The 15190-nt window shown below is 38.3% G+C and overlaps 1 protein-coding gene across 1 annotated transcript in view; it reads right to left on the bottom strand.

Annotated features, from left to right (window-relative positions):
• Nucleotides 1-612: 612 nt before the first annotated feature.
• Nucleotides 613-15190, bottom strand: part of LOC114645554 (uncharacterized) — a 38881-nt gene continuing 24303 nt past the window's right edge. Inside the window, 4 exon segments of the mRNA XM_028793394.2 lie at nucleotides 613-1143; nucleotides 1269-1542; nucleotides 13894-14018; nucleotides 14293-14342. Coding sequence (XP_028649227.2) covers nucleotides 613-1143; nucleotides 1269-1542; nucleotides 13894-14018; nucleotides 14293-14342 — 980 coding nt within the window.

The following is a 15190-nucleotide window of genomic DNA, read 5'->3' as shown; positions in this document are numbered from 1 at the left end:
GGAATAGATCTCACCTTTCTACCCTTCTACCACCTGCTTCGAAAATTCAGTTCAAAGTGATTTTTAGACCTCATATATTACAGTTTTTCTAAATTGCTAAAACACATTTCCTAAAATCTCATATCTTTGTCTCAAAACATTAAACACAAACTCTAAAATTCAAGCTACACTCACAAAACCTTCGACTTGTCTTGCAAAACCAAACATTTGACCCAAAACTATTTTAACTTTACTCAAAATCAAGCACTACTGTCAAAAACCACACAAAACCAGCCAATGTGCAAACACAACTTAGCAACGACTACACACTACATAAATAGATACAAAACACTGTGGGATAGCGGAAAAATAATATTTATTTATTCATTCATTTATTCTTGTACTCACATTTTAACAAAAAAAGAACTGCAGCAAAAAAAGTTATATATATATATATATATATAAAAAAAATTCTATATTTTTACAGCATATTCAGATAATTTATTCTAACTCAGCATCACACCTCTGTGCTGGGTCAGGCCACAGGACTTCATCAACATCACATGCTATGGTCTCCCTTGCAAGGCAATGAGGAAAGAATCCTTTAGCATGCTGAATCCAGCCCTGGCAAGATTACACTCCTATCTCACCACATGCTCCATTCATTTCTTGAAGTAGATTTTCCTGTGTGTAAGGGTTTCGGTCGTATACTTTCCATCTCCATGCCGAGAAAAACTCCTCAATAGGGTTCAAAAAGGGAGAGTATGGTGGAAGAAACACATTCATAAAATGCTGCTCATTGTGAAACCAATCACGTATTCTTGGACCACGGTGAGAGCTCGCATTGTCCCAAATGATAACATACATGGGATGCTCTGCCTGCTCGCGATCTCTCTGCTCAAGCAAAGCATGCCATAGACCATCCAGGAATGTTACTAGAAGTTCGGTGTTGTATGGCCCAACAGTAAGATGACTGTGGAGAACCCCATAGCTGCTGATGGCAGCACAGATAGTTACATTTCCACCGCACTGGCCAGGCAGTTCAATAATGGCACGTTGACCTATGACGTTGCGACCTCTTCTTCTTTTTGCTAGATTGAATCCAGCTTCATCCACGAAGATGTATTCATGAGGTCTAACCATTGAGTCAAGCTCAAAGATTCTCTGTACACAGTGACAACAAACTACATTTAGTTCTGTAAATGACACAGTATGATGTATACATGTGCTGCATCCCAGACAATACAGTATGCATTCTAGTACTGATTTTACTGTAAAAGTTTACTCACTTGCACATATTGACATCGTTGCTCTTTCATTCCTTCACTGTTTCGCTCAAATGGTACCTGATAAACTTGTTTCATCCTTATCTTGTTGCGTTGCAGGACACGGTCAGTTGTTGACAGACTCACACTATTTATTCCCTCAAAATGTATGTTGTCTTCTATAATCCGCTGCTGTATTTCACGCAGTCGAATTGCAGTATTTTGACAGACCATATCCACAATAAGTGTCTCCTGGTGTTGTGAGCACATACGTGTTCTTCCACACTCATGTGGCCATCTTTCAATTGTAAAAAAAATACCATTTAGTTATAAGTATACTTTATATATATATATACAGTGGTGTGAAAAACTATTTGCCCCCTTCCTGATTTCTTATTCTTTTGCATGTTTGTCACACAAAATGTTTCTGATCATCAAACACATTTAACCATTAGTCAAATATAACACAAGTAAACACAAAATGCAGTTTTTAAATGATGGTTTTTATTATTTAGGGAGAAAAAAAATCCAAACCTACATGGCCCTGTGTGAAAAAGTAATTGCCCCCTTGTTAAAAAATAACCTAACTGTGGTGTATCACACCTGAGTTCAATTTCCGTAGCCACCCCCAGGCCTGATTACTGCCACACCTGTTTCAATCAAGAAATCACTTAAATAGGAGCTGCCTGACACAGAGAAGTAGACCAAAAGCACCTCAAAAGCTAGACATCATGCCAAGATCCAAAGAAATTCAGGAACAAATGAGAACAGCAGTAATTGAGATCTATCAGTCTGGTAAAGGTTATAAAGCCATTTCTAAAGCTTTGGGACTCCAGCGAACCACAGTGAGAGCCATTATCCACAAATGGCAAAAACATGGAACAGTGGTGAACCTTCCCAGGAGTGGCCGGCCGACCAAAATTACCCCAAGAGCGCAGAGACGACTCATCCGAGAGGTCACAAAAGACCCCAGGACAACGTCTAAAGAACTGCAGGCCTCACTTGCCTCAATTAAGGTCAGTGTTCACGACTCCACCATAAGAAAGAGACTGGGCAAAAACGGCCTGCATGGCAGATTTCCAAGACGCAAACCACTGTTAAGCAAAAAGAACATTAGGGCTCGTCTCAATTTTGCTAAGAAACATATCAATGATTGCCAAGACTTTTGGAAAAATACCTTGTGGACTGATGAGACAAAAGTTGAACTTTTTGGAAGGCAAATGTCCCGTTACATCTGGCATAAAAGGAACACAGCATTTCAGAAAAAGAACATCATACCAACAGTAAAATATGGTGGTGGTAGTGTGATGGTCTGGGGTTGTTTTGCTGCTTCAGGACCTGGAAGGCTTGCTGTGATAGATGGAACCATGAATTCTACTGTCTACCAAAAAATCCTGAAGGAGAATGTCCGGCCATCTGTTCGTCAACTCAAGCTGAAGCGATCTTGGGTGCTGCAACAAGACAATGACCCAAAACACACCAGCAAATCCACCTCTGAATGGCTGAAGAAAAACAAAATGAAGACTTTGGAGTGGCCTAGTCAAAGTCCTGACCTGAATCCAATTGAGATGCTATGGCATGACCTTAAAAAGGCGGTTCATGCTAGAAAACCCTCAAATAAAGCTGAATTACAACAATTTTGCAAAGATGAGTGGGCCAAAATTCCTCCAGAGCGCTGTAAAAGACTCATTGCCAGTTATCGCAAACGCTTGATTGCAGTTATTGCTGCTAAGGGTGGCCCAACCAGTTATTAGGTTCAGGGGGCAATTACTTTTTCACACAGGGCCATGTAGGTTTGGATTGTTTTTTCTCCCTAAATAATAAAAACCACCATTTATAAACCGCATTTTGTGTTTACTTGTGTTATATTTGACTAATGTTTAAATGTGTTTGATGATCAGAAACATTTTGTGTGACAAACATGCAAAAGAATAAGAAATCAGGAAGGGGGCAAATAGTTTTTCACACCACTGTATATATATATATATATATATATATATATATATATATATATATATATATATATATACACATCTATGTTTTCAGTAAATGTTTTCAAACACAGTACCATGGAGAAATTATTTTTCATTGTCCCCTTACTGAGACAAGTATATTTTTTACCTTTTTTCTTCTCTGAAGGTCCGGATTATAGTAGCCACTGAGAACCTGCTTAGGTTTGGTTGCACACGTTGCCCTGCCTCCCTCATAGTCATGCCATGCACCAGAACATGATCTATGACAGTTGCTCGAATGTCATTTGAAATTACAGATTTTCTTCTTGGTCTTAGTCCTTGCCCACCACCTCTGACACGGACTCCTCTTCCTCTTCCTCTTCTATTGTATTGCTTCATTGTTGGATCCACTCATGCCATTTGCATTTCACTAGGCTTATATACTGTTTACTAACTGGGTTCACTGATTGGAAAGATGTGTTTTCAATTTTGAGTGGTAGTGTGTAAATGATGAAAACAGTGTGAGAGTTGTGTTTAACTTCTGTAGCCTGTGTGCACCATTCTGGGTACAAGTGCACCACACTGCTAAATGTGTTTTGTGTTTGAGAATGTGTTTAGAGTTTTGGTAAATGGGAGATTCAGATTTGCAAATTGTGTCCTAACCAGATGAATAGTGTTTAAGATTTTGACAACTGTGGGATTGATCTGATGAAAGAGTTTTGGTAGTTGACAGTTTAGTTTTTTACAATGGGATTTAGTGTTTTAGCAATTCAGAAAAACTGTATTATCAGGTTTACCAGGTTGAATCCTTTCTGACAGAAGTGTAACATTACATTATTTTCTTCCGCCTCGGTGTCTTCATCTTTGCTCAACTAATACACTATGATGTACTGTTTCAACTGAGAAAGAGGTGCTGACCAGTTTTAATGGTAGCATAGTGAATAGCATTCAAGTCTAACATCCAGTTACTCCAAGTTCAATTCCCATGGATGGCCAACAACTATTTCTTTCTTCAATTTATTCAAAATATAAACACAAGCTTCTCAATAGTTGGCATTATTCCATGACACTCATTTTCAAGTTTCAGGGTCTCATTTGAGTATGCCTCATTTTCCAGTCTCGGCTCAATCAGATGCATCAACACAGAGTGTTTTTCATTACCTCCATAAAGGCTTCCGCAATCCACATTTATATGTACACTCCTGGGATGCCACCAGAACAAATCCTCGATAACATTTCTCACAGTTGAAAAAGCAAAGAAAAGTACAATATGTTAAGATTTAGCACCTGTGACTTTAAGCGTGAAGCTCATGGAATCCGTGTTGCATTACAGTACAGTTTGGAAACATTTACAGCTTTATTTAATTGTCATTATTTAGAACATAATATATTATTACTACAACCTTATCCCATGATTCTATGCATGCTTTTCATTCCTTCAATGGTTTCTTTCACAACTCAAAGATAAAAATCAAACCACTTAAAATAACATAGTGGAAAGGGAGCACAGTTGGTAATTGGGGGGGGGGGGGGGGGGGGGGGGGGGGGTCTCAGGTTCAATGTTTTCATTTTTCTTAATAAGACAGTAAGCAAGTAAGCTTTTTCCCCAAATTCAACAGATCATGCAATTTCACAACCAGCTGCTCTTTTCTGGCTTTGTTCTCATGCACTCTGTCTCACCGGGTCACTTCTACAACTATACAGTTTATCTCCAGTTGGATGTGACCCATGCTCTGTCACCATCCGTACCTCATGACCATAATCTTAAAATTAATCATTATTTTACAAGAGTGTCCTGAAATCATTCCTTCTTTTAACCTTGCTTATCCAGAACAGTGTTGCAGAAAATCTGGAGTCTATTCCAGCAAGTCTCGGGTACAAGAAACAATCCCTAGACTGGGAACTGGCCATTTCCAGGGAGAACGCACACATCAGGGGGCAATTTAGCATCAACAATCCAACTATTCTGCATATCTGAGGACTGTGACAGGAAACCAGAACACATGGAGACCACCCAAACTGGGAAAACATGTAGACTCCACAATGGGCACACCGGTCTTGTCACTGATCTGATTCCAAATTCCCATTGGTACAAAAAATAGCATGCTAACTCTAGTCATCACCACGGTCCCCAACCTATTCGGCAGCCACTAAGAGTTCTGTAAATTGGAAGTCTCATTGAACCAATATAAGATGGAAGACAGTGGTCACAAGACAGGGTCTATTACATTCATGTCATTAAGTTTTTGCAGTATTTAAAAAGCTCAGACTTACACTTGAATTCATACAATTTCCAGGATGAAATACATATTAGGCTGACTGCTGAAGCACAGTAACAATGTGGAAACTCACTGGTTGAACCCTATCTGACAGGCATGTTTAATTCATCCATTGTGCAGCTTTTCCCCATTATACACTACAAAGATACAATCTGTTGTTATAGTAGCCTAGTGGTCATAATACTGTAAACAGTTGGCCTGTACATCATGACCTTGGAAGTCATGGGTTCAGTCCCATATTCTGACACTTTATGCTCAATTCTATTTTTTACCTTCAGCCTAGTGCCTCTTACTGTAATTGATTGATATTAGGAAAAGAACTCCTCAAAGAGGTTCAAAAAGGGAGAATATGGTGCAAGGTCTACCACAGTGAAGGTTGGGTGTTCCAGGAACCAAACCTGAATGTCTGCTGCCCCATGAAAACTTACATTGACAGTCATGTCTAATTCATCCATTATGTGGCTTTGCCCCATATATATATGAATACTCTGATGGTACAATCAATTGTGTATAATGCACTAGTGGTAACTTAGCAGTCAAGGTCACACTGGAGGTCATGGGTTCAGTCCCACCTGTTGTCACCTTAATGTATATTTTTTTCTTTAATCCAGTCTCATGCCTCTAACTGTAACTATGACATAATTTTCACATTGGATGGCATTGGTAGAGAAGTGTGGAGATAAGATCTGTAGTGTTTGCTCTGTGGAGCTCTGCTTTAACACTGCTGATTTCCAAACATAAGAATTATCTAACTTTGAATTATGAAAAGATTATATGAGAGTTCATCATGCAGTTTGTGCTTAGAGATTGACCACTATGTGATGTGTTGAGCAAAGTGTTTTAGGGATTAGTAAAAAGAGCAAACTGCTGGATGTGTGTTAAGGGTTTTGTACCACTGAGCTGTACCTATTGAGAATTCTGTGCCAGTATGCAGTACCAGTGAGTGTGTAATTGAGAACAACTACAACATCCAAACAAACAGATCAGGGAACAACTACAGCCATGTAGACACATGTAATAAATATAGCAAAATATTTTTACAGTTTACATACAAAGGAATAAAATAATACATGATGTAGAAGCTCATTTTTACGGTGACACATTACAAACTTTTCTTTTTTGTTTTCTTTTGTGTACAATCTACATTTTTAGACTGCTTTATCCTACCAGGCATGAGAAATGCTAAAAGTGTTCCTGTGACATGAGTGAGTTTCCAAAGTTGCCCTCCAACTCAGTTTTTATTCATAAAGAGCAAAGCTGACATGTGTCAATCTGCTGGTAGCATTAAATGTTAAATTAAGCCAAAACTGTATTTGTCTGTATACAAACTGTAATTAGTTTATAAAATGAAAGCATTACATTCATATTTCTGCTTATGTAGATAAATGAAAGACTCCATGATGGACTGAGTATGAACTGTGTTTGTGCTCTGCATTGCTTCGGCACTTTATCTGTGTCTGTCTCCATGAACATCTTCTGTGTCCTTTCATGGTGGGCTCCAGCTCCTGTCTCATTTTGAAGAGCAGCTCTTTAGGGATATTCAAGGACATGATATGCACAATGATGATATAATTACAGATTAATAGGAAAAAATTCAACGTACAAGCATATTCATTCGAAAACTGCTTTGCCAAATTCCACTAATCAACACTATGGGTGAACATGCAGATTCTTAAACTCAAATGTAATTTTTATTTTTTGATATTTATAATTATGGTGTTAATGTACATGCCTTGTGCAGTGCTGAGAATGGTTCTTATGCAAATGAAGGATACAGGAGGAGGGATAGATGGGCCTCATAAATAGTACCACTAACCAGTTGTTTGGAGTGAAAACTAAGAAGACGCCATGCTCCTAACAGAAATAAAGAGACAGGATCATATTTGGCATGTGCGGTGAGGTGTGAAACGGAAGCACAAAGTTCAGCGAAGCTCAACGGTTAGTAATCACTGTAAAGCTCCAGGTAGGGTGCCAGGTGCTGTGGCTGTGAGTGTAGACATTGTTTCACTAGAAGCCAAAAGGGAGGAAGAGAAAGGTAAACTCAGAAGTGGTATCCCCCAATCCAAGACAAGCCTAGGCAAAACTTAACGGGTCCCCCACAAGCTATTCAGTTGTAATAGACATTTGCATTAACTGACTCTGAAAGTAGATCCCCACACAACCAAAATCATTTACATTTACATGCCTGTCTAGTTACTTTGTACAGGGATGCATCACACTTCCCCTGCGCTCCAAAATTCTTCAAATATACATTTGTATCTGTGGACTTTAAAGGGACACCACATACAATGATGAAAAACATAAAAACAAATACTTGAATGAAAGATGTAAACAAATGAAAGTCATAAAAATCAGATTTCACATATTCCTACTGATTACCTGTTTCAATTCAAACAAATAAACTTTCATGTAAAATTGTGTTTTGCAGTGACCATCAACAAAAGCCAAGGCACTAGGAAAAGAAGAAATTGATTTAATATAGGAATGTTTAACTCATGGACAATTGTGTATAACATATTCAGCTATAAGCAGATCCAGTGATCTAATAAAATTATTATTACTTATTATTTGACTGACACCTTTATCCAAAGTGACTTACAATATCTGAGATGCAATTGCTTACATTTATTATTGTGAGTCCCCAACAAGCTATTCAATTGTAACAGACATTTGCATTAACCGAATCTGAAAGTGGATCCCCACACCACTCCCCAAAATCATTAACATCTACATGCGTGTCTGATTACTTTGTACGGGGATGCAACATGCTCCCCCCGCTCTCCAAAACTCTTTACATATACATTCGTATCTGTGGACTTTAAAGGGGGGACCACATACAACTGATAAAAAAGATTAAAACAGATACTTGAATGAAGGATGTAGACAAAATAAAATCATAAAAATGATAGTACTGTAGTTTATATCACAATATTCTTACTAATTTCCATTTCAATTCTGAAGAATACACCTTCAAGTAAAATTTTGTTTTGTAATGACCATCAACAAATGCCAAAGCACTAGGAAAAACAGGAATTGATTTAATGTAGGAATTACACTCATGGGCAGTTGTGTATAGCTTATTTAACAGTAGGCAGCTCCAGTGACCTAATAATATTATTACTACTTATTATTTGACTGACACCTTTATCTAAAATGACTTACAAAATTCGAGATACAATTGGTTACATTTCTTTTGATTGTCCAGTTGGAGCACAGGAAAGTGAAGTGACATGCTCACGGTCACATAGTGTTAGTTGCAGGATTTGAAACCACATCCTCAGGGTGTGAAGTCCTAAGTTCAAAGTGTTAACCACTACATTACACTGTGCACCAATAACACTTGCCCTTGGTAAAAATAAAAAAAAATTTTAAAAATCCACAAACATTGTATACAGGAAAGTTACATGGCACTTCTCATACATCTGATTAACAACACTACAACTGACACCCACTGTCTTATCAAACATCCTAGACAAAGCCAGGAAATGCAGTTAGTTTATAAATAAGAAGTCTTATTCTATGAACCAGATATTTACAGAAGAGTTTTATTCTGTGTAACTATTTTGTAAGTTTTAGATAATACACAAGAAACAGGTTTGTTTGAAAACCATATTATTAATCTGTTCTTTGATTGGTGTAATGAAAATGCTTTATTACTGTGTAATGTAAATGAAACCAACTTGGAAAGAAATTGCTCTGCTGAGATGAGTCAGTCTGCCATGCTGCATTAAACAATACCACAAAGTGGCACCATTTGCTAATGTAAAAAAGGGCATTCATCTTTGGATTTATTTTTAACAAAGTCCCAAGACTATTCTTTATTTACAGAGCATTTTCCCTAACATAACCAATCATTGAATCCCAATAGTTTTTTTTTTCTCCATAAATCCAGTTCACTGAATTTTTTGTCTACTCTGTTGATAGCTTAACAGGTTTCAGTTGCTATGTGAGCGGGACCTCATATTACCATAAAATCCATCTATCTTCCAAACCTAAGCTTCCTAAGCTTATCCAGGGCATGGGCACAGGGCAGCTGCAGCCTGTCTCAGAAAGCATATGGCACCAGGCAGGACAAGATGCGTGTCCATAGCAGGGAAAATACACACAAATCCAAACACAGAGTCAAATCCGATGCAATATACAATACTATATATGAAACACTACATATATGTTTGTACTTGAAACTTGAAGGGGGATAACCTCCCCTACACCATTTAATGTAAGAATATCAGGTAACACTTTACATTGTGTCCATAATTACACTGTAACTACTATGTAATTACCTGTATAAGTACAGTGTAACTAAGAGTTATTATAGTGTAATTATGGACACAATGTAAAGTGTTACCAAGAAATATGACTTACTAAATTGTGTGCCACTTTTCTGTGTTTTGAAAGGAATCTGGTTCTAAAAACAATTGAGTTCAATTTTTGCACAATTTTATTATTTCTTTGTTTTTAACATTTTTCTCTCTGTCTGGTCATCTCCCATTATCTTCCATTCTCCAATGACCATGACCGGACATGCCATTCAGATAGAGTGGGTATGAAAAGGGTGATATTGTTGTGCCTATTGTTCCTCAAAAGGAGGTATTAAGAAATTCATTAGCTCATCAAAATCTCCTCAGAAAAGCAGACTCAGTCAGACTGATATTTCTTTACTCAGCTATTTTTGGAAGCAAGTTCTTCTTATTTACATCTCATATTGCATTTTTAGTACAATATGTTTGTACTTATTCTATTTGTTTGGTATCACCAATGTGTTGTTTGTGCTCACTAGTGATGAGAGAACCTGGCTGAATGGTTTTTGTCTTGAGTTCGGTGAAATCTTGTACACATTTGGGAACTTTGCTGAATTCAGTCAAATGCGCTGAAGTCAATGGGCAAGGAGAAATTGAACTTGCATGGAATAAGAGTTCCTGGGGTCTTGGGAAGTGTTTACCAACTATTCTGGACGAAAAATTGTGGCCACAAATGTGACATGAGTTGTGTGTCTGCAGTGCCAACCACTGCACCACAGCCCCCCCTAGAGATAAAATTGATAGAAATTAATTTCAGAAGAGGAAAACCTCTTGCAGGCAGGAATAATGAATTCACTAAGTTCACATTCGACATATCTGTTACCAGGTTCTCACCTCTCTCAGACTCAAACATAGTTTCTTTGGTTTTCCCTGGTGGGCTTGGATGCTCACTGCTGCAGCTACCAAATAGGAACAACACTGAACCATATGGATTTTTCACTCCTTTCTATTTAATCAACTGAACAGCACTCTGGTAATACTATTAAAGTGGTAGGCATATATAATTGACACAGATCACATATAAATATATACATAAAGACAGAACCTTCAAGACACGAATACACTGACATTTCCAGTTTTACTGTGATTGCATGTTTTGCGTTTAAATGTTTCTGCACGTTTTCCAGTCATTTTTAATTTACTATCAGGATTCTCAATTTAGTGTACTATGTTTGCACTACATTTAGTAAACTATTAGGATACTCGAGGGTCTGTCCCATCCAACATCAACATTGGCTGCTAAACCTCTGTGATAACACAATGGGGTATTAGGAGATAAAAGTGAGTCTAAGCCCACCACACAGTGAATTCCCAGGAAAATATTCTGCAACCAAGGTCACCAGCGAACAGAACATATTCATGGGGAGAAACACTTTGGTGAATTTCTCAGATCAACACCAGTGCTTACAAACAGTAATACTAGTCATTGAAGCACTTGCACTGACCATTTATGATTACATGGACAAAGCAAGCAATTGCAGGTTTTACAGTAAGGTGGCACATTTTATATCTACAGAAAAAAATGACTTTTTTTTCTTCCAAGCTGTTGAGTTTAATGACATGTCTAGGACTAGTGATGTTGAAGGAATGCATCTAACCTCTACACCATCTGTCCTAGTGTGGCAACCTCGAATGAATTTTCACAATTTCTCCAACAGATACGATTTATTGGTCTGACAATGGCACAGAAGATTTAATCCTGGTACCAAACAACAGTGAGGGTACCGTTACCTAGCATGTGGAGGTCTGTGCAACCCTCCAAGGATATGCCCCCCAAGACTATCACTGATCTACTGCCATACAGGTCATGCTGGATGATGTTGCAGACTGGATAATGTTCATCACAACATTTCCAGACTCTTTCACTCATAGAGTCTGTTTCTGACAGTTTGGCCAGAAATATGCACACCAGTAATCAGCTGAAGGTCATTTTGATGGGTTTTGGCACTGCTCCTCCCGTTCTTCCTCACAGAAAGGAGCAGATACCAGTCCTACTGCTGGGTTGACCCCTTCTATGGCCCTGTCCAGCTCTCCTAGTTAGACAGAACATCTCCTCGTTCCTGCTCCATGCTCTTTGAGACAGCAGACCTTCTTGAGATGGCACGTATAGATGTGTCACCCTGGAGGAGTTGGGCTGCCTGTGCAACCTGAATTGGTTGCAGGTACCACCTCATGCTACCAGTAGTGAGAAGGACACTAGTAAAACACAAAACTAGAGAAGAATCAGTCAGGAAGAATAAGAAAAGCGGAAATCTCTCTGGACACCACCTGCAAAACCATTCCGTTCTTAGGGGTTGTCTTGCTGTTGTCTCTCTATTGTGCCTGTTGTCACTTTGATTTGCACCAAAGAAGAAGTTGATTTACAATCACTTATGATTCTTAACTGGACAGATTGATATCCCTGAAGCTTAACTGACTTGGTGTTGGACGGTGATGATAAAGTGTTCCCTTAATTTTTTTGAGCAGTGTATATACTGTATATATATTTTGATATTGTATTTTAGGAAATAGCTACAATAAAGCAAACTTATGTAACAAATAAAGCATTATGTATTTACAGTTTACATAAAAAGGAAACATGTTTTAGGCTAACAGGTATCCACACTTTTGTTTCTGTTTGGTTACAGATCCATCTACATTACAAAGTATGTTTTCTGTTGTCAAACTCATTGGAAAAGCAAAGACTCCAACTGGACTTAAACCTGTGGGATAAGATTCCATGAATCATTGACACACATACTGCCACTTCCCTCTACACCACCTGCCCTGGTGTTGCAACACCAAACGGTTTTTCACTACTTCTCCATTAAATATATTTAATGAGAAAGGAGAGGTTAGGAGCACATGCTGATACAGCACATTGCCGCACCCACCACATGACAAACCAACTCAGGATCCAGATTAGGACCCGAGTGCAGCCATGCAATGGGTGACACCTCAGCACCACACTAGTTCAGATGAAGTGGAACAGTGTGAGGTTTTTTATGGTGGCTGGAGAATGTCATTTGTAAATAAGTACACCACACATGAAAGCACACATTCCATTTTAGAGATTACAGTTGGCAGTTTGAGAACAGTCCGGGATCACAGCCAACCTATTTAAAATCCAAGTGATAAAAATGTACTAGTTACCTAGTGCCCAAAGGATTGCAATGTTACTCTCATACCTGCTCATTGATTAGGCCCCATCCACTGAAAATATCGACAATAACAAATACATCATAAACAGAAACAAGATTTACATGTCTGGGAACTGAACCTATTACCCATTACTGTAAGGGCAGGTAACCTACTCACTACACCGCATCTTGGTGCTGTTTTGCTCAGAATACTTTACAACATTCAAAATTTTTGTCAATCACAGAGTGGCCTCCATCTGCACCCAAATAGACTGAAAGTGAGGAAATAACTCAACACAAATATGAGGTAAAGTTAAACAATTAGCTGCCACCTCAATCTCTTGTCCTTTTTTCAAACACCAAAGTCTGAGGTACCGTATCAACTGATAGAAACCCAGGCCAGTTATGGTAGTGTAGTGGAACGCATACACACTTATTAACCAAAGGACATGAGTTCAATTCCCATGTAAGACAGGCAAATTTCTCTTTAATAACAAATGACCATAAATACACCTTCCATTAGTCCACACCACTTCTGGTATTTTTTCCATGATACAGGCTTAGCTGCGTAAGTATCACTTGAATAAGCCTTCTTTTACACTCATGGCTCAATAACTTCCACAAAGACAATGAGCTTCTCGTCAGCTGAAAGCACAATTAGATCATCCACGTTGAGATGTTAAGCATGAAGCTGATTATCCATGATGTACTACAGTACAACTTGAAAGTGTTTATAGTTTAATTTAATTGTCAGAAATGAGAAATCCTTCTTCTAATCCTACTTATCCAGAAACAGGGATATGGAGAAAACATTAACTCTTTCAAAATCGCAATTGTCCCCAACTCAACTGGCTAACACTAAGTGCTTTTTTAATTGGACCTCATGTACATATAAACGTTGAGAAACAGTGATCACCAGACAGAGCATATTAAATTATGGCATTACACTTTCTCAATATTTAAAAAGCTAAGATTTAAAAAAAAGCCTTTTCTTTTACTCTGTTTCTGCAACTGCCCCCTCCTCTTCCTCTCTGACTCTATTGGTTGCCTCAGTGGTGCTCAGTGGTAGCAGGTAGGCACTGAAGCCACATAAGTTTTCTTTATATTCAGTTGACTGCTCAAGCTGAGTAACAATGTGGAAGCTCAAAGTTCAAACCCTGACTGACAGGTGTGTCTAATTCATCCATTGTGTGGCTTTTCCCCATATACTGTATAAATAAAGGTCAAAGATACAGCCTGTTGTTTGTAGTGAGTTAGCAGTAGTCTAGTGGTCACAATATAGCAAATATTTGGCCATGTACATTGTGAGCCTGGAGGTCATGCGTTCAATCCCATTTTCTAACACCTTATGGTAAGTTCTCTTTTCAAACTTCATTGTACCGTGTGACTCTACTTACCCTCTTTTGATTCTCCACTCCTCGGGAACTGACTCCTCCTGGAGTTGAACCTGTGGGATGAGATTACATGAATAACTGAGACACAACAACCAGTTCCCTAATCACCAACTGTCCTGGTGTTGCAACCCTAAATGGTTTTTCTATATTTCGCCATTAAATAGATTCAATGTCATTTTGTACAGAAGCACACCATACAACAAAGCACCCATTTTATTTCACAGTTTATGGTTCACAGTTTGATAACAGTCCAGGATCACAGCCAATCTATATGAAACCCACGTGATAAAAATGTAGTCATTGGTTACCTAGTGCCCAATAAAACACAGTGATATGATGAAACCTCATATCTGCTCCACAAATAAAAATTTGGCACTTCCTCATCGAATATAGCCTTACTCAATGATAATATAGATAACTAGCCGACGCCTGCTGTAGCATACGGCGGTGTAAGAATAGGAACAGAAAACGGTGAGAAAGGAATTCAGAAATCAAGAAGAAATAAATATTTCTTGAAAGACACAGTGTGCATGTAGAATTTCCGGCCAAGCAGGATTACATGTGAAAGTGATAAATAAATCAGGCTTTCCGAATTTATGTACTATGGCCATGGCATCCTGATAGTTTTGTTGCATGTATCTTGGACTTCCTGGAAATGTGGACGGTAATATGATCATTTTGCCTAAACGAACGTTGTTATTTTCAGCGTTTTCTTGCAATGCGTCTAATAGTTCAACGCGCAGATCTTGTTGATGTAATCTGAGATAGTTGAGACGCGGGCCCTCAGTTTTAACACGCATCTACGACATACTGTTGGAATAGTTTGCCACTGGAGAACAAAATACTAAATGTATTCCTCATTGCTAATCTGTACGCGTAAAACTGGCATTGAGTAAGCCTT

This window comes from Erpetoichthys calabaricus, chromosome 2, assembly GCF_900747795.2.
Source record: "Erpetoichthys calabaricus chromosome 2, fErpCal1.3, whole genome shotgun sequence".
Lineage (NCBI taxonomy): Eukaryota > Metazoa > Chordata > Cladistia > Polypteriformes > Polypteridae > Erpetoichthys > Erpetoichthys calabaricus.
Note: the sequence above shows the minus strand (reverse complement) of the source record. Positions and strands in the feature narration are given on the sequence as shown.